Source organism: Oryctolagus cuniculus, chromosome 19, assembly GCF_051225735.1.
Source record: "Oryctolagus cuniculus isolate XC-2025 breed Fujian yellow rabbit chromosome 19, ASM5122573v1, whole genome shotgun sequence".
Taxonomy (NCBI): domain Eukaryota; kingdom Metazoa; phylum Chordata; class Mammalia; order Lagomorpha; family Leporidae; genus Oryctolagus; species Oryctolagus cuniculus.
In genome coordinates this window covers 10,438,178-10,464,611 of record NC_142885.1, presented here as the reverse complement: position 1 = coordinate 10,464,611, position 26,434 = coordinate 10,438,178, and the positions used below count along the sequence as shown (strand labels likewise).

The window sequence follows — 26,434 nt, the reverse complement described above, 5'->3', positions numbered from 1 at the left end:
CCGGGGCTCCTGGGGTTTCCTGGCTGTTGCCTGCCTGGGGCTCACCCTCCTTGGGAACACCCCAGCCTCAAGCCTGTTCCCGGGTCACATCCTGGAGGGACTGACTCTTGGGGCTGACCCTAGAAGCTGAGGTCCGTCTTGGGGGCGGGGATGGGTCCTCACCCGTCATCCCAGGCCTGGGCAGAGTCCTGCGTGCTGAGACTGAACCCACAGCCCCCTCCCCTTTATCTTTCTCTGGCTCCCTGCAAATGACCCTGGCCAGTGCTTGCACCCTGAGCTGATCCCACACGACCGGCTTCAAAGGGAGACGCCTCCAGGAAGTCCTCCGCATTTGGCCTCATCTGCTGGGCGGGAGAACACAGTCCAGATCCTCCTCCAGACAAAACACTGCCCAGGAAGGACTCTGCTGCAGCCACGTTTGCCTGTGAAGCCCCTCCCCGTGACCCCGTGGCCCCAGGCTTTGCAAGGCTGTGTGTTAGCACATCCTGCCACCGGGCTGCAATGCTGCAGCCAGACGCTGTCCTAAGCACCCTACAGAGGCTCTTCAGACGTTCTTAGAGGGGTGGGAGTTCGGGGCTGCAGATAAGACGCTGCGTGGGACACCCGCATCCCATATCACAGTGCCCAGGTTCAACTCTGGCTCTGTTTTAAGCATCTCGGGCTCTACCGACTGCACCAGCCGGGCTCTGCGCTGGCTCTGTGCTAAATCCCAGCTTCCTGCACCCTGGGAGGCAGTGCTGGCGGCTTAAGTGCTTGGGTCCCCGCCACCCCCATGGGAGACCTGGATGGAGCGCCTGGCTTCAGTCTGGTCCAACCCTGGCTGTCGTGGGCATTTGAGGAGTGAGTCAACAGATGGAAGAGTTTTCTCTGTCTCTGTTTCTCTCTCTCTCTCTTTAAAATACATTTTAAAAGTGTGAATTGGGAGTTTCTTAAATGGAATTACAGATTTATTTGGTGCAAAAATATCATAATCCATAAAATATATTTTCCATGAATTTTTGGAGGACCCGTCATATGCACGGATTTCAAAGTTTTCTGCACCAAAAGAAGTTTGCCTTTTAGTTCCGTTTTTCCACAAACACTTTGAAGCACTCTCATACAAACATTAACTTATGTACGTCCCAGGGCAATCTTACAAACGCTACAATCGCCCCATCTTACAGATGGAGAACCTGAGGTGCAGTGAGGAACAGGGCTGAGTACGCAGGGCTCCTCTCTCTGCCTCTCTAGGGGGACAGCTCCAGGCTCTGTTAAGGACCAACTCCCACACTTCTCCTCCTCCGGCCCACTGGCACGTGGGAAAGGCTGCTCCGGGCAGCCGAAAGCACGGCCAGCTCCACCCTACACCCAGACCATCCTGAGACTACGGAGCCCAAGCCTCCCGTCTACAAGGATTACGGAACTAACCTGGCCTGACTCCAGCTCATAGCCCAGTGGGCTCTGTCATTTACAAATAAAGATTTGAAAGGCAGAGTGACAGAGAGAGGGAGAGAGACAGGGACAGAGAGATCTTCCATGTGCTGGTTCAATCCCCAAATGCCACAACAGCCAGGGCCAGGCCAGGCCAAAGCCAGGAGCCTGGAACTCCATCCACGTCTCCCACGTGCGTGCAGGGGTCCAAACACTTGGGCCATCTTCTGCTGCTTTCCCAGGCGCATTAGCAGGGAGCTGGAGCAGCGGGGATTCGAACCTGCCCGGTGCAGGTGACGGTTTAACTCCCTGTGTCACAGCCGCCCCAAGTTGATCTCTTCCAGGTCTCCAAAGAAAAGCACCCCGGGCCTCATTTCTGGACGACAGCAAGGCTGGGACCCCTGGATGACTGGGGGTGGAGGAGGGGGGCATGTGCACACCTCCACGTGACGGACTGCAGGGTCCCCGGGGCGCCGTGTGCACACATTCCCGAAAATCCTCTCGCCCTCCCCTCCCCCACCCCAGGCGCACTTGGGCAGGGTCCAGCTCCGTGCGCTCTCCGGGCGGGCGGCAATGAAGCGGCGGCCCAGCTCGAGCCTGGAGAAGCCAGGAGCCGTGTTCCTGTGGCCCACTGCCCCTTGGAGGCGAGAAGTCACCGCCTCCATGGGTCCTTCGAGAAGCGGCTCCCGGAGATTGGATGAGGACCGTGCGCCAGGATCCCTTGGAACCGCGGGCTCAGAGCTGGGGGCCATAGCCTCGGTTCCCCGCAACGAAGAGGCCGAGGCGTGCGCTTATCCATCCGCCCGTCCCTTTGTTCATTGAGGCGCTCAACAAACATCCGGTGAGTGCCTCCTATGTGCGAATCCAGGGCGAGGTGGCAGAATATGGGTGTGAAGACTTCACAGCGGGGCCCTCTGTCCACAGGGCTGACGCCCACAGCATCTGCGGACTGAACCCCGGTCGGTGGCCAAAAAGAATTTCATCTACACCGAACACGGACACGCCCCTCCCAGCCACACCACCGACAGTCTGTCTGCCGACGCGGCGCTGCCCGCGTCTGAGGCTGGACGCGTGGGCACGTTCTGCACCGACACAAGGGGCTTGCGCATTCGCGGGCGTTGGCAGCCAGTCCCCCGCCCATACAGAGGAAGGGGTGCTGTCTTACGGGGGTGTGAGCTTTTCTGCCTTTTGCAAGAGTAGAAAATGCTGCAGAGACGTTGCAATGTTCCAAGGGAGCAAAGCAGCGGGCTCGGGGCCAGCCTGGGTCTGCAACCCAGGTCCCCGCCTAGCCCTGGCCCAGCAGCCCCGGCCAGCTCCGCGTCCTCCTCTCCCCCTGCTCCGTCCGCGGCCCTTACCCTGCTTCTGTCCCTGCTGCCCACCTCCAGGACTCTGAAACTGGCTCCTTCCTCTGCCAGCCTCCCCTGACCGGCAGAGCTGGCACGGGCCTGGCCGTGACCACGCCAAGACCCTAAGGGTCAAGCTCCCTAAGGCATCAGGAAAAGGGCCCACGTTCAACTCCAGAGGCCCAGGCTGTCCCTGCCAGGCCACGCCCCCGGCCCAGCCGTTCCAAAGCCAACCCCACTACCCACATACGCCAGGCCCTCCCCCCACCCCACAGCGGACCGCGTGCCTCCAACAATCCTGCTCACCCTACAGGACTCACCCCCAACAGCAACTCCTCCAGGAAGTCCTCAGGGTTTAGCCTCATCCACCAGGCCGGCACCTCCCATTCTAACAAACTGCTCCCCCAGACGAGGCCTCAGGGGCCTCCTACTTTTGTGGAGCCCAAATAAAGTGTTTCCTGCGCCCTTTTCTAAGAACCTCATTCATACCATAACTACGAAGCAAACGCCAGGAGCAGCCCCATCTCACAGATGAGAAGGGTGAGGCACAGAGACTCACGCGCACCACGCTTGTCTCACGGCCAATGCCACGTGTACCCATGGCTCTGTCTTCCCCTGGGAGGTTGGAGCTGCGATGTTTTCATCATAAAGAAATGTTCAATGCACTTACCCCACGCGTGAGAAGACACCACCTGAGACACCCACATCCCATTATCAAAGCCTGGGTTCAGGTCCTGGCTCTGCTCCCAATTCCAGTTCCCTCCTAATGCATCCTGGGAGGCAGCGGATGATGGTTCAAGAACTTGTGTCCTGGCCGGCGCCGCGGCTCACTAAGCTAATCCTCTGCCTGCGGCGCCGGCACACCGGGTTCTAGTCCCGGTCGGGGCACCGGATTCTGTCCCGGTTGCCCCTCTTCCAGGCCAGCTCTCTGCTGTAGCCCAGGAGGGCAGTGGAGGATGGCCCAAGTGCTTGGGTCCTGCACCCGCATGGGAGACCAGGAGAAGCACCTGGCTCCTGGCCACAGTGCACCAGCTGTAGTGGCCATTTGGGGGGTGAACCAATGGAAAAAGGAAGACCTTTCTCCCTCTCCCTCTCTCTCTCTCTCACTGTCTAACTCTGCCTGTCCAAAAAAAAAAAAAAAAATTAAAATCCAGGGACCAGTGTTCGCTGGCATCCCTGTATGAATCCCGGCTGCTCCACTACCCATCCTGCTCCCTGCTGATGCACCTGGGAAAGCAGTGGAGGACGGCCCAAGTGCCTGGGCCCCTGCACCCACGTGGGGGACCCAGATGATGGAGTTCCAGGCTCCAGGCCCAGCTGTTGCAAACGCTTAGGGTGTGAACCAATGGATGGAAGACTCTCTCTCTCTCTCTCTCTCTCTCTCTCTATATATATATATATATATATATATATATCCTGTATCTATGACCTAGATGGAATACAACAAACAAGGCTTCCACGTGGCCACAGCCAGCATTGTTCTGGGAACTGGTTTCCGACGTGTGTGCCTGCGCACGTGCCGGCCTCATGTTCCAGGCACTGAGAGAAGTTCCCAGAGTCCCCACGCTCAGGGCTGCCCTCCCAAGGCCACCCACGTAGAGAGGACACCCGCAGAGGCCACGAAAGCACACAGCCCCAGGCCCCAGCCACAAGTGGGTCTGCACATCCAAGTCTGCTTTTTAGTGTTCGAGAGAGAGAGAGCTCTAGATCCGCTGGCCCAATCCTCAGATGCCCACCCTGGCCAAGGCTGGGCCTGGACGGGAACCAGGAGCCCGAAACTCCATGCCGGTCTCCCACCTGAATGGCAACTTGGGCATCACCACGGCGGGCCAGGATCTACAGGTGCAGGAAGCGGAAGTCAGGAGGCGGAGCCAGGTGGAGCGCGCAGGTGACGTAACTGCTCCGTCAAAGGTCGGGTTCCCTCAGCGCCCCAGTTTCCCCCGATGAGCCCTGCCATTTAGGGGATCCGTACCTAGAGCCGCACCTGCAGCGTGACAGCAAGCCCTGCTGAACAACATGGGAGGCCCTCGTTCAAAACCTGGAGAGTGGGCCTGCTCCGTGGCGCATCCCACAGGGGCGCCAGTTCAAGTCCCAGCTGTTCCACTTCCGATCCAGCTCCCTGCTAATGTGCCTGGGAAAGCAGCGGAGGACCGGGCACCCACGCAGGAGACCCAGATGAAGCTCCCGGCTCCTGGCTTTGGCCTAGCTCAGTATTGGCTGTTGCAGCCGTGGGAGGAATGAACCAGTGGATGGAAGCTCTCGCTCTCGCTCTCTCCCTCCCTTTCTTCCCCCAAATCTTAAAAACAAAACAAAAAACAGAAGGCTGCCATTAAAAGTACTGAGACATAAGTCTTTTCCCCCTTCTCCTGTGGTTTCTCCCTCTCAGTGTGGTTCCCAGCCAGGAGCAGGGAATTCAAGCCAGGTGTCTCCCCTTCCCCAGGATACCCCCACAAGGGGCAGGGGTGGGGGGAGGGTCACTAGAAGTCCCTGGGTCACCCCCACCCCCGCTGCCTCCCAGGGTGCACAGTAGCAGGAACTGGATGGGAGGCAGAGTGAGATCTGAAACCAAGGCACTGGGAGGCAGGTTTCCCATCACCACACCCACCCCATCAAGTTCTAAACACACCCCGGGACTGCAGCAGGTGCATACCAATCCCAGCCCTCCCTGCACCCACACACGGCCACAGCCAGAGGTAGGGCAGGGCCGGAGAGGTGGAGGAGCAGGAGGGTAGAGGGAGAGAGGCTGAGAATTCCCCCCACCCCTGGGCAGGAGGCCCCACACAGGAGGTGGGCATCACCCAGGCTGGCACCAAGCCCCCCCAAGGATGCCTCAACGTCCTCCCCTCCCCCCACCGCCACCGGCACCACCAAATGCCACCCCCAAAACACAAAAGTGAGGCTAAGAATTGTGAGGATTTCCTGACGATGTCATTTCCAGGCACGGGGACCTGGGAGCCGTGTTGGAAAGGGGGGAGACAGACAAGGAGGGAGGGTGGCGGGGAGAAGGCGAGGACAGGGAGAGGGAAGCGTGTCCTCACAGCGGGGATCAGACCCTGCCCCAGTGGAGGGACTCACCATAGGGACTCTGGATGGAACCTGCCATAGGTTCTGACCTCTGTCTCTTCCCAGGGAGGACGCCGGAGCTGGGGACAAAACGCCCCTGGCCTCTGGGAGCCAAAGCAGCCCTGGGGTCTCCCCTCGCCCATGGCTCCTGTCCCCTCCAACCAACGAGCCGGACCTGCTGAGACCACAGAGTTGTCCTCGCCGGGGACCACAGCCACAGAGAGACGTGGCCTTGGCGGGGATGGCGGAGGCCACTCGGTTCTTCCAGCATGACGGGCAGCGCTGACGGCACCTAAGCCCTGGGCTGGTTGGGAGCAGGTGGCCGATGGCCCCCAGCGAATCTGTTACCCCAAATGGAGAGCCAAAGAAGTCACCCCCTGGGGCCGTGCTGTGTGACACGCGGGTGCGGTTTACTCCATCACTTTGGGGGGGGAGGCCATTCAGCTCCCAAGGACTTGGGGTGCACGTGTCCTAGCCTCTTTTCACAGGTGACTTTACACAGAACTCCCCTTAACCTTGGACTACAGGAGCCCCTCGCCCTGGGCCTGTGCCACTTCGGCCACATCCCCCCAACAGGGCAAGAAGGTGAGGGACACGCCCCCCCAGCCCACCATCCCCTTTGTAGACCAAACACAGAGATGCTGGGGCCAGGTGGCCACTGTTAGGTGAGGGTGGGTGGCCTGGGCTGGGACAAGGGGTGAGGTGGGATCAGACCGGAAGTGAAGGGGCGGGGCCCAGCACAAAAGCTGACAAGCCCTGGGCAGTAGGCAAGTGTCCTTGTTAAGGCGAGAGCAGACTACATACATAGATGTATGTTTTTAAAGACCTATTTTTTTTTTAATTTGAAAGGGAGAGAGAAAGAGAGAGAGAGAGACTCCCATATGAGTGCCAGTTTGAGTGCCAGCTGCTCCACCTCTGATCCAGCCCCCTGCTAACATGCCTGGGAAAGCAGCTGAAGATGGCCCAAGTGCCTGAGCCCCTGCACCCACGTGGGAGGCCCCAGGAGAAGCTCCTGGCTCCTGGCTTCGGCCTGGCCCAGCCCTGGCCATTGCAGCCAATTGAGGAGTGAACCAGCGGATGGAAGATCTCTCTGTGTGTCTCTCCCTCTCTCTGTAACTTTGCCTCTTAAATAAATCTTAAACAAGCAAACAAAAAAGACACGCCTGCAGCTCTTCCACTCTCCCTTGGAGAGGGGAACGTCCCCACTTCTGTGGACAGCTTTGTCCCCTCCAGCTGGAAGATGCGTGGCAGGGACAGGGCTTGGGGTTCCTGCTCCAGTTCCCACGCCTGGACCACTCAGTGCCATCTGGTCCCCTCCGAGGATGGATACGGAGGGGCGGGGGAGACAGCAGCTGGAACCCCTGGTGAGCATCTGCCGGGGCCAGGGGCAGTTGCCGACTTTAGTTTCTCAAATGCCTTCTCCGGCTTGGGGCAGTAGACGGGGAGAATGGCGTGGGGCCGGCCTGTGCCACCCGCCCAGGCGGGCAGCCCTGCATTCCCTACAACTCTGCGGCTGGCAGAAATCATTAGCAGCCCAGATGCAAAGCTGCGAAATCCCGCTGGCAATCGGGGGCCTGTTCCTGGAGCCAAAGTGGCTTCCACAGAGGGGTCCTAGGCTTCTAACAGGGGAGACCCCAACAGAGCACCCCTGGGTAAGGCAAGCTACCCATCCCCTGGAGGGTGGGTACAGGTAGGCGGCGTGTGCACACTCAGACCCCAAGGAGACACGACGCACAGCCATGGGGTCCCCTCGGAGCTGACGCTGCCACCAGCCCCAGGCTCTAGGCTCCCAGGATGAGGGCTACCTGTGACTGACAGCTCAGGAGACACAGAAAGTTGTAACGGTTGTGCGGGGTTTGGAACTCTGGGGAGCAGGCCACGCCCCCTCGACACCTCCAGAAGGAATCCGTTTTCCACACAGTCCTCACATCCTCCCTGCTCCCAGCCCGGTGGGAGGTGTTCCGGAAGATTCCCACATCTGTCTGAGCCTCTTTTTTATGTCTGAACCCTGGGAGGTCCTTGCCATCCCAAACCCCAGGGAACCCGCAACACCCCGCCAGCCACCCCGACACTCGTGGACTTGACCTCCGTGCGGAGTCTTTATTCTCTCTTCCTGCACTTTTTAATCACAAAAGTTACCCAGGCAGACAAGACGCAAGCAGGCAGTGGACAACAGGGTACATTTGTTCCTTGGTATCCATGGAGGGTGGGTTCCAGGATGCACCCCCCCCAGCCCACAAACCCCCATGGAGTTCAGAATCGGAGGATGGTAGCTGGCCTCGTGGCACAGAGGGTTAAGCCGTGGCATGCGACGCCTTCATCGCACATCAGAGTCCCAGTCCAAGTCCTGGCTGCTCCGCTTCCGATCCAGCTCCCTGCTAATGTGCCTGGGAAAGCATCGGAAGGTGCTCGGGCCCCTGCACCCACGTGGGAGAGCCGGATGGAGCTCTGGGCTCTTGGCTTCTGCCTGGCCCAGCCCCAGCCATTGTGGCCATTTGGGGAGCAAACCAGTGGATGGGTGACCTCTCTCTTTCTCTCTATTTCTCTACCACTCTGCCTTTCAAAAAAAAAAATAATGCTTACAAAACCTAAGATTCTCAAATTAAATGGTGCCGGGTTTACCCTGGAGGTACGCACACCGTGTGTAGACTCAATCATCTTGAGACAGCTTGAAGTACCAAAGACAACACAAACAGCTCTGCACTGCACCACTCGGGGAACAATGAGGCGAAAACCCAGTCTGTGCCTGCTCAGTACAGGTGCAAAATTTTTTTTCTCCCCAGAGTTGATCGCACCGGCAGATCTGGAGCCCTCGGGGGGGGGGGGGGGGGGAGTGCGGGGGGGGGGGCGGCGTTAGTGAGCATTCCCTGCAACCTCCTAGCCCAGCCGCAAGCCTCTCTGTGTAGCCACCTGCTGAAAAAGACTCCCTAAAAACTCCGTTCCAGGCATTCACACACCCAGGGGCGCTCTCCCTGCTCGATGTTCCTCAATAAGATGGCGCTGCACCTGCTGCCCTGTGGCTCTTCTCCCGCGGTGCCCGTGGCCACGGTGTTGGTTAGGGCCGATAACTATTTCCAAACAAAGCCAGGGAGAGAGAATCGCACACCAGATTTTTCCAGACAGGTTATTATTATTATTATTTTATCCCTGTCTCCTTCCCACAAGGCAGCGCCTGGGACGGGCCCCTCAGCCTGCAAGAGACGCCCGGTTCGGAGGAGGGCGGCCCCGGGCGCGAAGCTGCGGTGCGGAGCTGCCACTGACGGGACCGCACCCTCTCTGGGCCTAGGTTTCCGCCATCAATGGCAGTTCCATAACCCTGGGATGGGATTAAGGAGCCAAGGAGTGGGGACGGTGTGGGGAGCACACGGGATGCGTCGGCCCGCGAGTCGAGCTGCCTGCGTCCCGGTTGCCATTAAATGCGGGAGCTCCAGTTCAAGCGAGTCGCCGCAGCGCTGATTGGCTTCTGGCTGGGGGCGGGGGGTTCCAGGGTGGGCTTAGGAGACCCAGCGCAGACCTTCCCGGCAGCAGCCAGGGCGCCCCCTGGCGGCGATGGAGGGAGCGGCCGCCCACGCGCCCCCCGGCTCCTCCGCCGACCTGCGGCGGCCTCGCGGCCCGGGCTGGCTGGGGACCGGCAGCCGAGGCCCTCCTGCGGCCCCAGCGCCCAAGGGATGCACAGAATCGCCCCTCCGCTGTCTCCGGGTGGCCCCAGGGAGAGGCGCCCGAGCCGGCCCCCCACGGCCTCGCACCCCCGGGGAACCTGCGGCGCAGCACAAAGCCGCCGCAGCGCAGGTGAGCTCGGCGCAGCCACGTGAGCCGGAGACCAAGCGGCGGGCGCCCCCGCCGCACGCCCGAGCCCTTGCACTGGGCGCCCGCAGTCCGGAGCGCGAAACTCGGGAAAGCAGAGAAAGAAAGGAAGATAGAGTGGGCGCGGCCGAGACTCCTGCAGCCCGGGCCCCACCCTCAGACCCCCGCCCTGCACCCCCAAACTCCGCTGTCCCGCTTTCCAGGCATCCGGGGTCCCCAAAGGTCTCCGCCTCCGGTGCCGGTTCCAGCCGCCCCGGGTCCCCTACCCTGCGCCCCCAGCTCCCGCCGGCCCCGGTTCCAGCCGCCCCGGGTCCCGCGCCCCGCGGTTTCTGCGCCCCCAGCTCCCGCCGGCCCCGGTTCCAGCCGCCCCGGGTCCCCTACCCCGCGCCCCCAACTCCCGCCGGCCCCGGTTCCAGCCGCCCCGGGTCCCGCGCCCCGCGCCCCCAGCTCCCGCCGGCCCCGGTTCCAGCCGCCCCGGGTCCCCATCCCGGGCCTCCGGGCCCCGCCGCCCCTAGCCCCCCACTCACCGGCGGCTCGCGTAGCCGCTGCCGGGGGAGCCTGCGCCAGGCTCGGGGTAGCCGTGCGGCTGCTTCAGGGCTGCGGCCGGGAAGGGGTAGAGGAAGCCGGTGGCCAGCGCCGACCCGCAGAGGCAACAGCACGCCCAGGGCAGGAGCAGAGCCAGCTTCATCCTGACCCGGGGACGACGAGCGCGCCGGCGGCCGGACCGAACCCGCGGCCGCGGCCCGGAGCAGCGGGGAGGGTCTGCGGGGCGCCCACGCCTCTCCGACGCCGCCTTTTCAGCCTCGGCGGCGAGGTGGGCTCTGCGCCGTCAAAGGGGGCGTGGGGCTTCCTCCTTAACCCTCGGCGGCCCGGGGCCGGCGGGACGGCGGTGGCCCGAGCCAAGCCTTCCCGCCCGGGGGTCCCTGGGGCTGAATCCCCACCGTGCCGTCCCCATTTCCCAGAGGCTGAAACTGAGGCTCCAACAAAGTGAAAGCCGGGAGCTGGGATCTGTGCTCCTGATGAGGACGCCTGATGGGCCTGAATGCGCGGGTTCGAGTCCCAGCCCCGGATTCCAGCTCCTTGCTAATACCCGTTCTGGCGGGCGGCAGCAGCAGCAGGTGATGGCCCGAGGGCTGGAGCCCCTGCCACCCTGGGTCTCCAGGGTGGGTACGTGGGCCACCTGGATGGGGTTGCAGGTCCCGGCTTTGGGCTGGCCCGCTGGGACCGTTTGGGAATGAGCCAATGGATAGGAGTGTTTTCTTTCTCTCTCCCTCCCTGTCAAATGCAAAAATACAAAAATAAATGAAGTTTTACAACATTACGCTAGAAAAACCGCATGGTGCCCACTCCCCTTCATGCCATAGGGAGCCGGCTGCAGCTTCCCTAGGATCTTCTTCCCCTTCCATGCCCACCCTATCAGCTGTCTCCTGGGGAGAGGCCCCGAGCTCAGGAGGCACAGGTGGGACCTGGGCTCCATCCCCCGCTCGGCTCCCCAGCCTTTAAGCGCAGCCTGTCCTCCTGGTCCCAAAGGCATCCCGAGGGCTGAGGGGGCCCTGAGGCCGGCACTGGGCCAGCCGAGGGTGGAGAGATGTGGTCTGTAAATTGCCTGCCAAAGGACTGGGGCAGTACGTGGCCATGGAGCACAGCCTGGGGTGGGGAGTGTGGTGGGCACAGACCCCCTCCTGACTGGGGCCCACCTGTGTCCCTGGCCCAGCAGGTACCCGTATGGACGAGTCTAGGAGGGGTGGGTATTGTGGGGCAGTGGGTCAAGCTGCTGTTTGGGATGCCCAGATCCCATAGGAGAGTGTGGGTTCGATTCCTAGGTCCCGCTCACCAGTGGATAAACAAGCAGAGTTCACAGGAACTTGGAGTGAGGGGGCAGCGTTGTGGTGCAGCAGGTTACGCCACTGCATTCCATATTGGAGGGAGCCACAGTTCAAATCCCGGCTGTTCCGCTCCAGTTCAGCTCCCTGCTAATACACATGGGAAAGCAGCAGAAGATGGCCCGAGTGCTTGGGCCCCTGCACCCGCGTGGGAGACCCAGGGGGAGCTCCAGGCTCCTGGCTTCAGCCTGGCCCAGCCCTGGCTATTTCGGCTATCCGAGGAAGTGAACCTGCGGCTGAAAGAACTCTTTCTCCTTGTCTCTCCTCTCTCTGCCACTTCGCCTTTCAAATACATAAAATAAATCTTTAAAAAAAAAAAAAGAAACGAGACTCTAGGTTTAATTAGGTGCGAAAGATGTTGCAGTTCATGCCCAGGTTTGCACGACGCACAGTTTTCCTGGACTTATTGAAGACTCTTTGTATGCATGGACTTCAAACGATTTTGCACCAAAATCAGCAGCATTTCGTTCAGCTTTCTAGAAGCTTCCTGGACTCCCCTTGTACATATCCCAAGAGATCACAGGCAGCACGCTGTCCCCTCTCCCCCTGAGCCACAGCTCCCATTCCCTCCAGTCCCTCGACTCCCGACTGCTTTGAACCTGAAATTTCCACACTTCCCAGCAAGGAGAACCTGGCTTCCTTCCTCTCGCCTTCCATTCTTCCCTGGGGGCCTGAAAGATTTGGAGAATTCGGGTTACAGGGGGGTGGTTTACAGTGCCTCCCCCGAAAGGAATTTGAACCCTGCTCCTTGGGCAGTTGGCCAGCACCTAGTAAGTGATGAGGTCATCCCCTCCCCAGGAATGTGTCAGCTCCGTCTCCCACCTTCCCCACTGAACTCGAGTAATGAGATCTTAAAGACCAGAGGCATTCGGGCGCCTGCAAACCGGCTTCATCCTGCAGGCGTCACACGAACAGGAATTTCTTTGTGATCTTAAGTTCATTTCTGCTGGACCCAAGCTAGAGGGGCCCAGGGGACACGAGGAGGCGACGCCCTGTAGCTCAGGAGTCTCTGGGGGATAAACGTTGTCAGGGAGACCTCTCAGAAGCCGCAACAGGGACAGTTGTGCGACCTGGGTCCCTGTCCTCATGTCTGGGGCAGGACGGTCATCCCGGCCTCTGGATGTGCACCGGGGGACCTCTGTGTGCCCAGCACTTGCAGAGTGCAGTGAAAACTGCTGCAGATGCAATCACACCACCCTCACCTTCCAGGTGTTTCTTTGGGAAGGGACTGAAATGGGCAGCACAGGCAGTAGCTTAACCCGATGCAGTGCACCACAACGCTGGAGCTTTGGGGTGTGTGCTTCCTGCTGATGCACATGGCAAGGCCCAAAGTACTTGGGCCTCCAGCACCCATATGGGCGATCAGGATGGAGTGCCTGGCTCCTGGCTTCCACCTGGCCCGGCCTTGGCTGTTGCAGCCATTTGGGGAGTGAACCAACAGATGAAAGATCTCTCTCTTGGCCGGCGCCGCGGCTCAATAGGCTAATCCTCCGCCTAGCGGCGCCGGCACACCGGGTTCTAGTCCTGGTCGGGGCGCCGGATTCTGTCCCGGTTGCCCCTCTTCCAGGCCAGCTCTCTGCTGTGGCCAGGGAGTGCAGTGGAGGATGGCCCAGGTGCTTGGGCCCTGCACCCCATGGGAGACCAGGAAAAGCACCTGGCTCCTGGCTCCTGCCATCGGATCAGCGCGGTGCGCCGGCTGCAGCGCACTGGCCGCGGCGGCCATTGGAGGGTGAACCAACGGCAAAGGAAGACCTTTCTCTCTGTCTCTCTCTCTCACTGTCCACTCTGCCTGTCAAAAAATTTAAAAAAAAAAAAAAAGATCTCTCTCTCTCTCTCTCTCTCTGTAACTCAGCCTTTCAAATAAATAAATACATCTTTAAAATACAATAATAAAATAAACACAGGCATATTATTAAGTAAGAGATGTCATTTGCCTTTTTTTCTTTTTTAAAACATTTATTTATTTATTTGAAAGAGTTACAGAAAGGGGAGGAGAGACAGAGCGATCCTCCATCCACTGGTTCTCTCCCCAAATGGCTGCAATGGCCAGAGCTGGGCCAGGCTGAAGCCTGGAGCCAGAAGCTTCTTCCGGGTCTCCCACGTGGGTGCAGGGGCCCAAGCGCTTGGGCCATCTTCCTCTGTTCTCCCAGGCCATTAGCAGGGAGCTGGATAGGAAGTGGAGCAGCTGGAACTCTAAATGGCGCTCATATGGCCACATCTAACCTGCTGTGCTGCAACGTCGGCCCCAAATAAATCTGAAAAAAAAAAAAAAAGAAAAACCAGCAGTGTCCTTGACGTTCCCCCCAACAGACGCTGAAATTTCTGGGGGGCAGAGTCCCCTGCCTTTTCCCAGGAGGCCGAGGAAGCCAGCATCCGAGCCTCGGAGCCTGGACCCGGAGTTGTGTGCTGGCTGCTTCCTCCCGGCTCCTTGGTGACCGGCAGCAGTCACAGCCGCCCCACACCTGGCTCAAACAGAAGCTGAACCGATGAGGCTCGCTGCCTCCCAGCCTTCCTGTCCCCCACTGCTCACGACAGTGGTGGCTTCCACGGTCCCCATGCCACAGAAGACGAGAGAGGGGCCGCCTGCCCAGGGCCGGCTCCTCCCGCCGCGCTGTCCTGAACAAAGAGGGATCAGATTTCCGGACACAGGAGAGGAGAGCTCACGGAGCTCCATTTCCAGGCCCCTCTGATAAGAAAATCACACGCAGCATCCTCTTGGGCCGGCACAGAGCAGTTCCTCCCTTCTGCTGAAGTCAGCAACCGGAGCCACCGAACCCACGGAGAAGTAAATGCTCATCAAGCCCAAGCCAAGGTCAATACTGACCCCAGGGCATGATAAATCCTCCCGTTAATCTAAAACAGAAATCCCCTCCCCCCACCGCCACCCCCGGATGGCCCTTAAGGACACGGATTCTGCAGTCCCCCGCAGAGGTTCCGGAAGCGGGGACAGCCACGCTCCCAGCCGCTCCGGATCCCAGGGTAACTCAGGAATGGGCCAGGCTCCACTCCTGGTAGCAGAAGCGTCACAACCGGGGAGCCTCTTGGTCTCGCGTCAAAGTTTCTGAACTTGACCAGGGGACCACGCGAGCAGAAGGCGACTCTGAATTGTCCTCTCTACAAAATCCCATCCAGGCCCCGTCAAAGCGAACGGCTCAACGTTCTTGCCCACCTGCAGGGGTAAGCCGGGCAGCCCCCCCCCAAACACTGGCCGTGGGCTAGACACACAGACGCTCCCCCAGACGCTGGCCGTGGGCTAGAGACATTTTGCATGGCTACGATCATGGCCCGAGATCTCAAACAGGACGTTTGCAAGGGGCAAGGAGCGTTGAAAGCAACACTTTGAAAAGTGCTTGAAGGGAGGCCGGTGCCATGGCTCACTTGGTTAATCCTCCTCCTGTGGCACCGGCATCCCATATGGGCGCTGGGTTCTAGTCCTGGTTGCCCCTCTTCCAGTCCAGCTCTCTGCTATGGCCTGGGAAGGCAGTGGAGGATGGCCCAAGTGCTCGGGCCCTGCACCCACATGGGAGACCAGGAGGAAGCACCTGGTTCCTGGCTTCGGATCGGTGCAGCACCAGTCGTGAAACAGAGCCTGCCCGATGCCGACACCAACAACCCAGCTCAGATGTGGCGATGAGAGTGGTGACTTGCTGAGGGAGCCGCACACAGCTGCACAGGTGTGCGCCAGGTGTGGTGGAGAAAGGGGACTGGGCATGGCAAACAAGTGGCAACACTTGCATTGCCTTGTAAGCTGCACCCTACACGAGCAGGCAGCTGGTGGGGGGTTTGGACACGATGACGTCATACTGTGGTGCCCCCCCCACAAATGCCACCCCTGCTCTCCCACATCCCCTCCACTGCCTGAGGCTGCCTCTGTGAGAGAGGAAGGTCAAACCCGACAGAGCTGCGGGCCCATGGTCCTGGCTCTGCTTGCAATCCCAGCTGCCTGTACCATGCACCTGGCAGGCAGCAGGTGCTGGTTCAAGTGGTGGAGTCCTTGTCGCCCATGGGGGAGGCCTGGATGGAGCTCCTGGCTCCTGGCTTCAGCCTGGCTTAGCTCTGGGGGTATCTGGGGCGTGAACCAGCAGCTGGAAGATCTTTTGTTCTCTCACTCTCTCTCTGCCTTTCAAATAAAATAAGCGAACAATTTTTCTTAAAAATCATTTTTAAAAAGAGAAGAGCCACAGGGAAAGTAGGCGATGAGGGCTCTGGTCTCGCTTCCTCTTCTTGAAGCCCACCATGGGGCCCACCCCCATGACCTCATCTGAACTTTGACCTCCCAAAAGGGCCATCTCCTTGAATATGGCAGGGCCAGCTTTCAAAGCCCACATCCCTCAGGACAGCCCATTTGAGTCCTGGCTGCTCCATTTCTCAACCAGCTTCCGGCTAACGCACCTGGGAAAGCAGTGGAGGATGGCCCAAGTCCTTGGGCCGCTGCACCCACATGGGAGACCTAAATGGATTGCCAGCCTCCTAGCTTTAGCCTGGCCCAGCCCCAGCCATTGTGAGCATTTAGAGAGTGAATCAGGGGCCAGTGCTGTGGTGTAATGGATAAAGCGCTTCCTGCAGTGCCAGCATCCCATATGGGCACCTGTTCGAGTCCCGGCTGCTCCACTTCCAATCCAGCTCTCTGCTATGGCCTGGGAAGGCAGTGGAGGATGGCCCAAGTCCTTGGGCCCCTGCACCGCGTGCGAGACCCGGAAGAAGCTCCTGGCTTCAGATCATCCTGGCTCTGGCCTTTGTGGCCATTTTGGGAGTGAACCGGCGAAGATGGTGTACTTCCTCCCTCCCTCCTCTCTCTGTAACTTTCAAATAAATAGATATATTTTTAAGAAGAAAAAAGTGCTGGTAGGGAGGGAGTTTGCTGTTAGGAAGATCAGGGTACAGGAGCCAGTGACTGAGGGCTGAGAAATAGCAGGGCTGGCTTGGAACAGAAGCTGCGTGCCCAGCCAAACACGCCTGTGCCCCACCAGGCAGAAGCACCTGTGTGCAGGCCCAGACCCCCTCCAGGCTTCCCAGAGAGGCAGCTGTCCAGGTGCACCAGGGCCTCTGCAATGGGAGGTACTCTTCCCACCCCACCCCCACCCCCTGCCAGGGGACCCCCAAAGAGCCCGCTGTCACCTGAGCCTGGGTTGTCCTGTTTCAAACTCACAGTGAGATACAAACCCCATGGCGAGAGAGGAGCTTGTGCGATGAACAGGTGCAGGGATCAAAGGTCAGGGAGCTATCTCGGAGGGGCCTCCCTTTAGTGCCCTGTCTCTCGCCGTGGCTGGATCAGAAACAGAGCAGCCCGGAGTCGAACTGGCACCTTGATATGAAACACGGGTAATCCCAAGCGGCTTAACCTACTGTGCCGCACACCTGGCCCTACAGTGAGGATTTGCCCTGTCTCTCGCTGCGTGGTGCCCTGTGCAACAAAAGGCCATCACCAGATGGGACCGTGGACAGGAACCAGGAGCCCCCCTACACCCTACCTCCGAGGGCGCGTTGCTTAGCAACAAAGAATGGACCGAGCCCGAGCCCATCTGGGCCTCTGGCCCCAGAGCCCAGGAGAAACCCTGCAAGGAGGAAGTGGGTTGTGCTGTCTGGGGACCAGGGGCAGGGAGCAGTGGGGACGGGGAGCCCAGGTCTTTCCAAGGCCAGGTCCACAGTCAGGGGGCTGGGTGGCCATGGGCATCGCAGGGCCAGGGAGCAAATCCAAAGGCGTCTGTGACAGCTGACGCCACAGGGAGTACACAGTCCCGGAGGAGACGGTGCTGTCTTGGCTCAGTCAGAGGGGCTGCTCCACCCGGCCCTGTCTCCCATGGGCCCTGGGACTCAGCAGGGTACAAGCCGGACCCCTGGCTCCATCCAGGGTGACCACCAGCCTTAGTATGAAGTAGGAGAAGGTGGGAACACACAGCTCTTGTCGGCCACAGCCAGCGGGGCTCAGGCTGGGTTTCAGGCCTCCGCATGCCTTCTGGCCAGGTGGCCTTCTGCAAGGACCAAGCGGCTCTGTGGACCATCTCTGCCCCGCTGGGCTCTCTCCTGCCTGGAGGTCACCGCACAGCCACTGCCCAGGCTCAAGTCAAGGCCTGCTGCTCCCTATCCCAAGTGCAGTCTATTCCAGGTCGTTCTTTAATCTGTTCCCTACACACTCCCATCCCTGCCAGCTCCTGTCTCTCTGCTCTCTGCTCTTTCTTCCTCGTGGCTGCCAGGAAGCTCCTTTCTACACACAAGAGCGATCCCTTCACCCTGCCTCTGAAACAGACACCCCCTTCCTTACACAGGACCTGCTCAGTATCTCTGCCAGGCGTCTCCTCTCTCCCCCGACCCCTCCCAGCCACCCCAGGTGCCGAGGTGCAGTGCCTGCCCTGCCTCCCCGCTGGGGACCTGCTGCCGACTTGGCACAGGCTACTCCCTGGTCTGCAGTACTCTTCCACCCTCTTCCCGGGCAGTGTCCTTAGGGCTTAGCCCTCCTCCCATCCCTGCGACCACAGCCAATTCCCGCTGTGTTGTAAGCAGCGGAGTAAGTCCTGGCCGGTGGGGGCGGGGTCTTGAAGGCTCACTCCAACAAGATTGAAAGATTGATTTCAGGCCAGAGGTCACAGGTCACAGGTCCTAGAGAAGCCAGGAGCCGGGCAGCGGCAGTTTCCAGGGACTGGGCTCAACCAAGCAGGTGGAGGAAAGGCGGGGTGGGGAGAGAGACCCCATAGGCAAGTGCCCTTATACACAAGGGCAGGGTAAGCCAGAGAGGAGTTTGTGGCAGGGACCTTGTCACACTGGGGCACCTGGACCCTGCTCGCCTGGGCGGGGCTCTCACAGCCTCCTTCTGTGGGGCTGCTAAGACCTCTGGACAACCTGAAGTTTCAAGTCCTCACTGTAGGGCCAGGTATGCGGCACAGTGGGGTAAGCCGCTTGGGATTACCCGCGTTTCATATCAAGGTGCCGGTTCGACTCTGGGCTGCTCTGTTTCTGATCCAGCCACAGCGGGTGGCTCAAGAACTCAAGTCCCTGCCACCCACGTGGGAGACCCAGATGGAGTTCCAGGCCCCTGGGTACAGCCTGTCCTAGTCCTGGCTGCTGTGGCCATTTGGGAAATGAACCAGCAGATGGAAGATCTCTCTCTCTCTCTCTCTCTCTCTCTCTCTCTCTCTCTCTCTCTTTCTCTGTAACTCTGCCTTTCAAATAAATAAAATAAATCTTAAAACAACAAAGAGCATCATCAGTGAACTGTCAGGTGGGTCCGGTGCATGACCAAATGGAGACCGCCGGAGCGCACCACCCATTCCCAGGGGGACCAGCACCAGTCTAGAACCGTCCATCAGCCCAGCGAAAGTCTGCAGGAAGAGCACCCTCCCATTGTCCCACAGACGGAACCTGACGCCCCCTCCTTGGGCTTCCCAGAAGGCGTGGGATCCTTCCAAGCTAAAGACAGCCAGAAAGGATCGCAAGGATTCTTAACGGAACGCATTAATAAGGCCCGGGGCTGTGGTTGCAACAGAGACCCTGTCAATTCCATCAGGATCTTAGGGGGTGGGGGGAGGAGCAGGGAGGGGCCCCCTTGGCTGCTGTCACGCCCCTCCCAGAGTCACCCAGGGGCCAAGCACAGGGGGCAGTGCCAGCCGCGTCCTGCCCAGGTGGCTGCCTGCCCACTGGCCGCTGCTGTCTCCCGAGTCTCCAGCTCAGACACTACCCCCAGGGTGCTCTGGGCACCTTCCCCAACCTCCCCAAACAACAGCTTCCTTCTCTGCAAAGTGAAAAAAAAAAGTTTGCCCTGGGATCAGTGAGACGCTGGATCCACAGCACGGCCTGGAGAAGGTCAAGGTCACTGCCTCCCTCACTTCCTTCTCCAACCCGTCCGTACGTCTTCAGAGCAGACGGTTGTGAGCCTGGGCTGAGTGCAGCAGGGTAAGCCATAGTGTGGCACGCCAGCAGCCCATGTCCACGTGTCCATTTCAGTCCTGGCTGCTCCGCTTCTGATCCAGCTTCCTGCTAATGCATGCCGGTGGGGGGTGGGGGGCAGCAGATGACAGTGCGACTGCTTGGGCCCTGCCGTCCATGTGGGAGACCCAGAGGGAGTTTCTGGCTCCTGGCTTCAGCCTGGCCCAGCCCTGGCTGTTGTGAGCACTTGGGAAGTGAACCAGGGGAACCAGTGGATAGAAGATCTCTCTGCTCTCTTTCTCTCTGCCTTTCGAGTAGATGACAATAAATAAACATTTTTTAAAAAGGACAGCTCTAGAAAGGAGATCATGTGATTCCTCTTTGGGCCTTTATAGGAAGTGCCTTCTTGGGCCTCAAAGCTGGGCCCAAAGCCCCCGTAGGCCTCCTCCCTGGCCCTGGCTGCTCTCCCCCAACACCTGCGATGGCTCCCCATTGCTTCCAAAATAAAGGCTGAACTCTCCTTGGCCCGCCATTCACAGTGCCTCGTGATGGGGCCCCCCACTTCCAGAATCATCTCTCCCTAGAGGTCCACAAATCTCAGAGGGCGAGCTCTAGACACAGGGCCGGGAACTGCATGAGCTAGGACGCACGGCCCAGCACTCAGGGTCCAGAGGTCCAGGCTGCAGTTTCCGGGCTAGGGAGCTCGCGGCGGAGTTGGGGAGACAGGTGAGTGAGCCTGCAGTAGGAGCCGTGCAACGTGGCCGAGGGGTCTAGGAAGAGACAGCTGCTAGGTCGGCCTCTGGGGGCTGGAGGGAGCCTGTAAAAGCATGGGTGAGGGCCGGCGCTGCGGCTCACTAGGTTAATCCTCCGCCTTGCGGCGCCAGCACACCGGGTTCTAGTCCCAGTCAGGGCACCGGATTCTATCCCGGTTGCCCCTCTTCCAGGCCAGCTCTCTGCTGTGGCCAGGGAGTGCAGTGGAGGATGGCCCAAGTGCTTGGGCCCTGCACCCCATGGGAGACCAGGAGAAGTACCTGGCTCCTGCCATCGGATCAGCGCGGTGCGCTGGCCACAGCGCGCCAGCAGTGGCTGCCATTGGAGGGTGAACCAACGGCAAAAAGGAAGACCTTTGTCTCTGTCTCTCTCTCTCACTGTCCACTCTGCCTGTCAAAAAAAAAAAAAAAAAAAAAAGGTGAGCTAAATTCTGGGGATGAGCCCACAGCTAGGCGGAGAGGCGGGGGGGGGGGGCTTTGAAAATGGACTGAATATTGGCCTGGTTGCTCGCTTGATGGGGTGTGATAACAGCACAGTACTTGCAAGCTTTCAAATGTCCCTATCTGCTCAACACATGCGTTTAGTGGTGAAGTGACACGGTGTCTGGGATGTGTTTAAAATATGCCAGAAAAAGAATAGCGGTGCTGGTAGATAAAAGGAGACAGGCAGACGTTGGGGATATAAATTATCCACGTGAGCAAGTTAAGAAGAAGGTGGGGGCGGGCACAGGGGAAAAGGAGCAAGCCCCCCGCTGTTCTGGTGTGGGTGTGATGACTCCCCACCCAGAGGTGCTTGCGTTGGGAGCTCGGTCCCCATGGTGGCGGTGGTCCCTCTAAAGGCGGGGCCTAGGGGGAGGCGGTTAGCACCGGCTTCAGGAGGGGTGAGGGGTAAGAGAGAGAGTTGCGAGAGCAACCCCAGCATGGCTCTTTGGTTTCCACTACGATGCGATGGGACCCAGCCAAAGGGCCCTCCCCAGAGCCCACTGGTCTGGGACTTGCAGCTTCCAAAACGGGGAGCTAAATAAGCCTCTTTTTCATTTATTTATCTTTTAAATTGTTAAGCTCTTTCCTATTCATTTTATTTTTTATTTTTTAAATATTTAGTTATTTATTTGAAAGTCAGAGTTAAACAGAGAAGGAGAGGCAGAGAGAGAGAGAAAGAGAGAGAGAGAGAGAGAGAGGTCTTCCATCCGCTGGTCTACTCCCCAGATGACCGAGCTGCGCCGATATGAAGACAGGAGCCAGGCACCTCCTTGGGGTCTCCCACACAGGTGCAGGGGCCCAAGGACTTGGGCCATCCTCTACTGCTTTCCCAGGCCATAGCAGAGAGTTGGATCAGAAGTGGAGCAGCCGGGTCTTGAACCGGCGCCCATGTGGGATGTCGGCACTGCAGGCGGCAGCTTCACCCACTACACCACAGTGCCGGCCCCTTTCATATTCATTTTAGGTTCAAAGAGACAGACAGAGGTCCCTTTCACTCTCCAAATGCCCACAACAACCAGGGCTGGGCCCAAGCTGGAGCCACGAGCCATCCAGGGTTCCCACGAGGGTGGCAAGGACTTGATTACTTGAGCCATCGCCACTGCCTCCCAGGGTCTGCATTAGCAGGAAACTGGAGTCGGGAGCCAGAGCTGGGGATGGAACCCGGGCACTCTGATGTGAGCTGTGGGTGTCCTAACCATTAGGCCAGATGTTCACTCCCCTCTTTTGTTTGTAAATAGCCTGCTTTGGGTATTTCGCTATAGTGACGAAAGTGGACTAACTCTGCGGTCCTGTCAGTGGTTTGCAAGCTTCTCCCTGGTCTGGAGCAGTCTGGTCACCAGCTTGGTTAAGATTCAGGGACCGGTGTTGAGGGACAGCAGGTTAAGCTGCCCACAACACTGGCGTCCCATATGAGCACCTGTTGGTCTCTACTTCCAATCCAGCTCCCTGCTAATGCGCCTGGGAAAGCGGCGGAAGATGGCCTGAGTCCTTGAGTCTCTGCCACCCACATGGGAGACCCAGATGAAGCTCCTGCTTCCTGGCTTTGGCTCCTGGCTTCTCCCTAACTCTGCCTTCTCAAATAGATAAATAAAGTCTTATTTGTCATACCACCAAGTGACATTCTTTTCACCCGAATGATAGCACCCCCAAGGCGGGTGGTACCCCAAGTGGCAGTGGTGGGGAGTCCGGGTCCTGGCATCACACGGCTTCCATTCATATCCAGGAGGGCCTCAGATAGATGTCTATCAGACGGAGGTGATGATGGTCATTGTATAATAATTGCCACCTGCCTCGTAGGTTGGTGAGGCTTTGGAATGAGCTGACACCAAGCGCTTGGAATTGGAGCTGACCCAGGAGGAGGACCTGGGAAGTGCCATCCACGCAGACAGACAGCTACAGGACGCCTCGTGTTCCCGCCACCCAACGCCACGGTCAGCGTTCGCGCTTTCTAACGCATCCCATATGCACAGAAGAACCCCTCCAGTCATTTGGCCCGAACGGTGCTTTTTTTTTCTTTTTCACATGCTCCTAATTTTCAAATTAAATTCTCTTGTTTTCATGGTCTTTGTCAAAAACAATTTGATTAATCCCTCTCACCACTTGGAAAGCCTTCGGTTGGGTCCATAAGATCTCTTTCAAATCAGGACCTCCATTGGTCTTTCCCAAGAACTGGCTGATGACGACGCGACGTGCCACTGCCCCCCACTGCCCCGTGTCCCTGGGGACACGGGCCTGTCTGTCCATCCCATGACGCTGGCCGTGTGAGACAGGGCATGCCTCTGAATTATGAGCTGTGCTGGCACCCACAGCCCTTGCACAACAGCTGTACCGAGGGGAGAGAGTCTGTGTGAGACATTTAAAGGCATCCTTTCTTGACACACGACTCCTCAGACATGCACAGCCGCATTTAGCTAGTTGGGTTACCCCTGACTGAACTACACAACACGATCCGGCTGCTCCCTGCCTCCTCCGTGGTTCTAATTTGCGATGATCTTAAATGCCTTTCTCTGCAATTTTGCACGGCTGTGCAGAGAGACTGGCCCAAGAAACAGCAGGCGAGGCTGCAATTGGACCAGGTTTTCAGCTATAAAAATCTAACATTAAGGGGTCCCCTTTCTAGGTGCTAGGAATTGAGCTCAATACATTGATTGGCTTAGCATGTTCATTCTCACCAATGACTTCACAACCCAGGTGTTACAATTGTGGCCATTTTACAGACCTAAAAAATGAGGCACGAAGTGGTGAAGTTAACTGGTCCAAGGACATCCATCTGGCAATGGATGGATGGAGCCGAGCTTTGAACTGGGCTGTGGCTGCCGAGCCAAACTCCTTGTGCCCCCAGCACTGCCTCTCACTGTTGCCCCCGTGATAGCTGAGTAGCCACCAGATTATTGTAAAGTGCCTCTAGTGACCACCAAACTGGGCCAAGGCATTTCATGGTCATTGTTTTTGTTGCTGCTACCATTTGGTTTAGTCTGGTTTGGTTGGTTGGTTGATGCTCGGGTGGGTGGTTGATGGTTGAGTAGTTGTTGGTTGAGTGGATGGTTGGGTGGCTGATGGTTTATGTTTGGTTGGGTGGGTGGTTATTGGTTGGTTGGTTGATAGTTAAGTGGTTGAGTGGTAGGTTGATGGTTGGGTTGGTGGGTGGTTGAGTGGGTGACTGGTTTAGTTGAGTGGTTGAGTGGTAGGTTGACGGTTGGGTTGGTGGGTGGTTGAGTGGGTGACTGGTTGATAGTTAAGTGGTTGAGTGGTAGGCTGATGGTTGGGTTGGTGGGTGGTTGAGTGGGTGACTGGTTGATAGTTAAGTGATTGAGTGCTAGGTTGATGGTGGGGTTGGTGGGTGGTTGAGTGGGTGGTTGATTGTTGCATAGGTTGGTGGGTGATGGTTGGATTAGTGTGTGGTTGATAGCTGGTTGGTTATTTGGCCTGAATGAATATCTAGCTATGGTGTCAAGCAACTTCATGTACATTATCCATTTTATCATCTCAACAAACCTACACAATACAGGCAAATAACTCCTGTCCTACAGAGGTTCCGACTTACACTTACCCGAAGTCACTCTGCTAACATTTAGACAGAACAACAGGCACGGACAAGGACCTTCGGCTGATGCGCTAGGGAACCCAGCCTACCTTCCCCAAAACGTCCACCACAACACCCAAAGGCAGAAGACAGAGTTCACACAGAGCCTGGCCCTCTCCAGGGGCAGCCAGATGCGGGGGAGGCACGGGAGACCTGCTTCCCGCCCTGTGTCGTGCTGCCTCGCGCTGTCCCGACCTGCCCACTGCGAGAGGGAAACCATCTTCCCTTCCAGATCACGGTGGCCAAGGGCTTTGAAGACGAGGGATGCAGGGAACGCCCTGCTTTGGACTGAGTCCCAGGGGACTTCGGATGAGATTAAGGATGATGAATGGGGCTGCTCACGTGGCTGGGGCGCTTTGGGTACGAAAGCAATCATTTCCCAAAGCATTCCTCCTGCAGGCAATCACCCAGCCCTGCTCCACGTCGGGCGAGCCTCCCTTCCCATGCAGAAACGAACACTTTTGGGGTGAGCTCCCCGGCCCAGTCCGGCCTGGCCCGGCCCGTTGGCTGTGCCCTCGGCCTTTCTGTTTCAAAGAATGCCAGTACCCGCAGAGGACAAAAGACTTCCAGGTTGCAACCCATTCTTGCGACGATGCCCATCCCGGAGCACTGAGCCACATGTGTTCAGATCCGTGCTCTGTGAGCAGGAGGTGATGGAAGGGCCTTTTTATTCCCTTGAGTCGCAGGAAATCCACAATTTATTCTTTGGTAATAAAAACGGCATGTGTAATCACCAGGACCACGGAGGGCCAACGCAAATGAAAGATTTTTATGGCTGGCGGTTCTATTAAATCTTTTCAGCAATTTATAGAAAGGATTTGAAATATGTCAAACTTATTTCTTCACATTTTTCAAGTGGAGGTTTTATTGCATGGAGTTTGCAGTACCAGAAGAAAAATGACTCTGGGTCCATCCAGTCCTCGTCCTGCCAACGCTGTATCGCTCCCTTCAGAGCCGAAGACCGGGCATTAAGCCGTCGGCCGGCGACCTCCTCCAATGAAAATGCAAGTCATAAAGCAAAGAATGTCAATAATTTACAATCATAATAATCCCAAATTGATATAGTGCATCTAGCCAAGACACGTAAAGTCATTTCACTATTATTATTAGTATTAGTATTAGTATTTCTTGCACCTGGAAACAGAATCTAAAACCCTGTGGCAAGTCTCAGGGAACACTCATTAAGTCAAATATTTATAGAGTAGATGTTCATGTGTGTGTCTGTGTGCGGGGGTGGGGGGAGAAAGAACTGGCGTTTATTGAGTGTTTACTGAGTCCCGGGCTTAGAGCCGGGTCCTCATCGTGTCAAGAGCTCTCGGAGTAGGCGTGGGCTGTTCGGGGTAGAGCGCACAAGCCCCTCGGTGTCAGTGTGACAGAATAGCACCAGGGCCTCCACCCAACACAACAGCAACACTCTACCAGTCCGCTTTGTTTTTATTTCTATTTGAAAGTGGGAGTTACAGAGAGGCAGAGAGAGAGAGGTCTTCCATCTGCTGGTTCACTCCCCAAATGGCCACGACTGCCGGAGCTGGGCCAAGCTGAAGCCAGGAGCCAGGAGCTTCTTCTGGGTCTCCCGCGCGGGTGTTGGGGCCCAAACACTTGGGCCATTTTCTACTGCTTTCCCAGGTGCATTAGCAGAGAGCTGGGTCAGAAGTGGAGCAGCCGGGACTAGAACCGGCGCCCATGTGGGATGCTGGCACAGCGGGTGGCGGATTTGCGCGCTACGCCACCGCACGGGCCCCACACCAGTCCATTTTCTGTTGCTCTAACAAAACACCCGAAGCTGGATTCTTCCTCAACAAAGAGGTCAATGCAGTTCAAGTTTGGAGGCTGAAGCCCAGGACTGAGCGGTTTGCATCTCGGGTCTGCCGAGGGCCCCCTTGGCCGCATCACAGAGTGGCCGATGGCATCATCGCAGGAGCACATGCAGGAGGCGGAGTCGCCACGGCAGGACAGGGACACACAGGGCAGGGAGCGGCCAGCCTTGCTCTTTTTATAAAACCCACGCTCAAGGCTGGCACTGGGGTGCAGCGGGTTAAGCCACCACCTGCGGCTCAAGTCCCGGCTGCTCCACTTCTGATCCAGCTCCTGGCTAATGCGCCTGGGAAAGCAGCCAAGTGCTTGGGCCCCTGCACCCACGTGGGAGACCTGGATGGAGTTCCGGGCTCCTGGCTTCAGCCTGGCCCAGCCCTGGCTGGTGTGGCCATTTGGGGAGTGAGCCAGCGGATAGATGAT

At 58.3% G+C, this 26,434-nt stretch overlaps 1 protein-coding gene and 1 long non-coding RNA gene across 3 annotated transcripts in view; one reads left to right on the top strand and one right to left on the bottom strand.

Moving 5' to 3' along the window:
• COL26A1 (collagen type XXVI alpha 1 chain) overlaps nt 1-10,434 on the bottom strand; it is a 92,476-nt gene extending 82,042 nt beyond the window's left edge. Inside the window, exon 1 of the mRNA XM_089321071.1 lies at nt 10,148-10,434. Within this exon, the coding sequence (XP_089177197.1) occupies nt 10,148-10,308 (161 nt within the window). The 5' untranslated portion in view covers nt 10,309-10,434. The remainder of the gene's footprint in view (nt 1-10,147) is intronic.
• On the top strand, nt 9,378-11,788 carry LOC127488488 (uncharacterized). Of its 2 annotated transcripts, none has more exons than XR_007916209.3 (3): nt 9,378-9,605; nt 10,583-10,738; nt 11,444-11,788. It is a non-coding gene; the product is annotated as an uncharacterized LOC127488488 (long non-coding RNA). The 2 variants fall into 2 exon arrangements; XR_016225839.1 differs by lacking the exon at nt 9,378-9,605 and adding an exon at nt 10,298-10,434.
• Nucleotides 11,789-26,434: the final 14,646 nt, after the last annotated feature.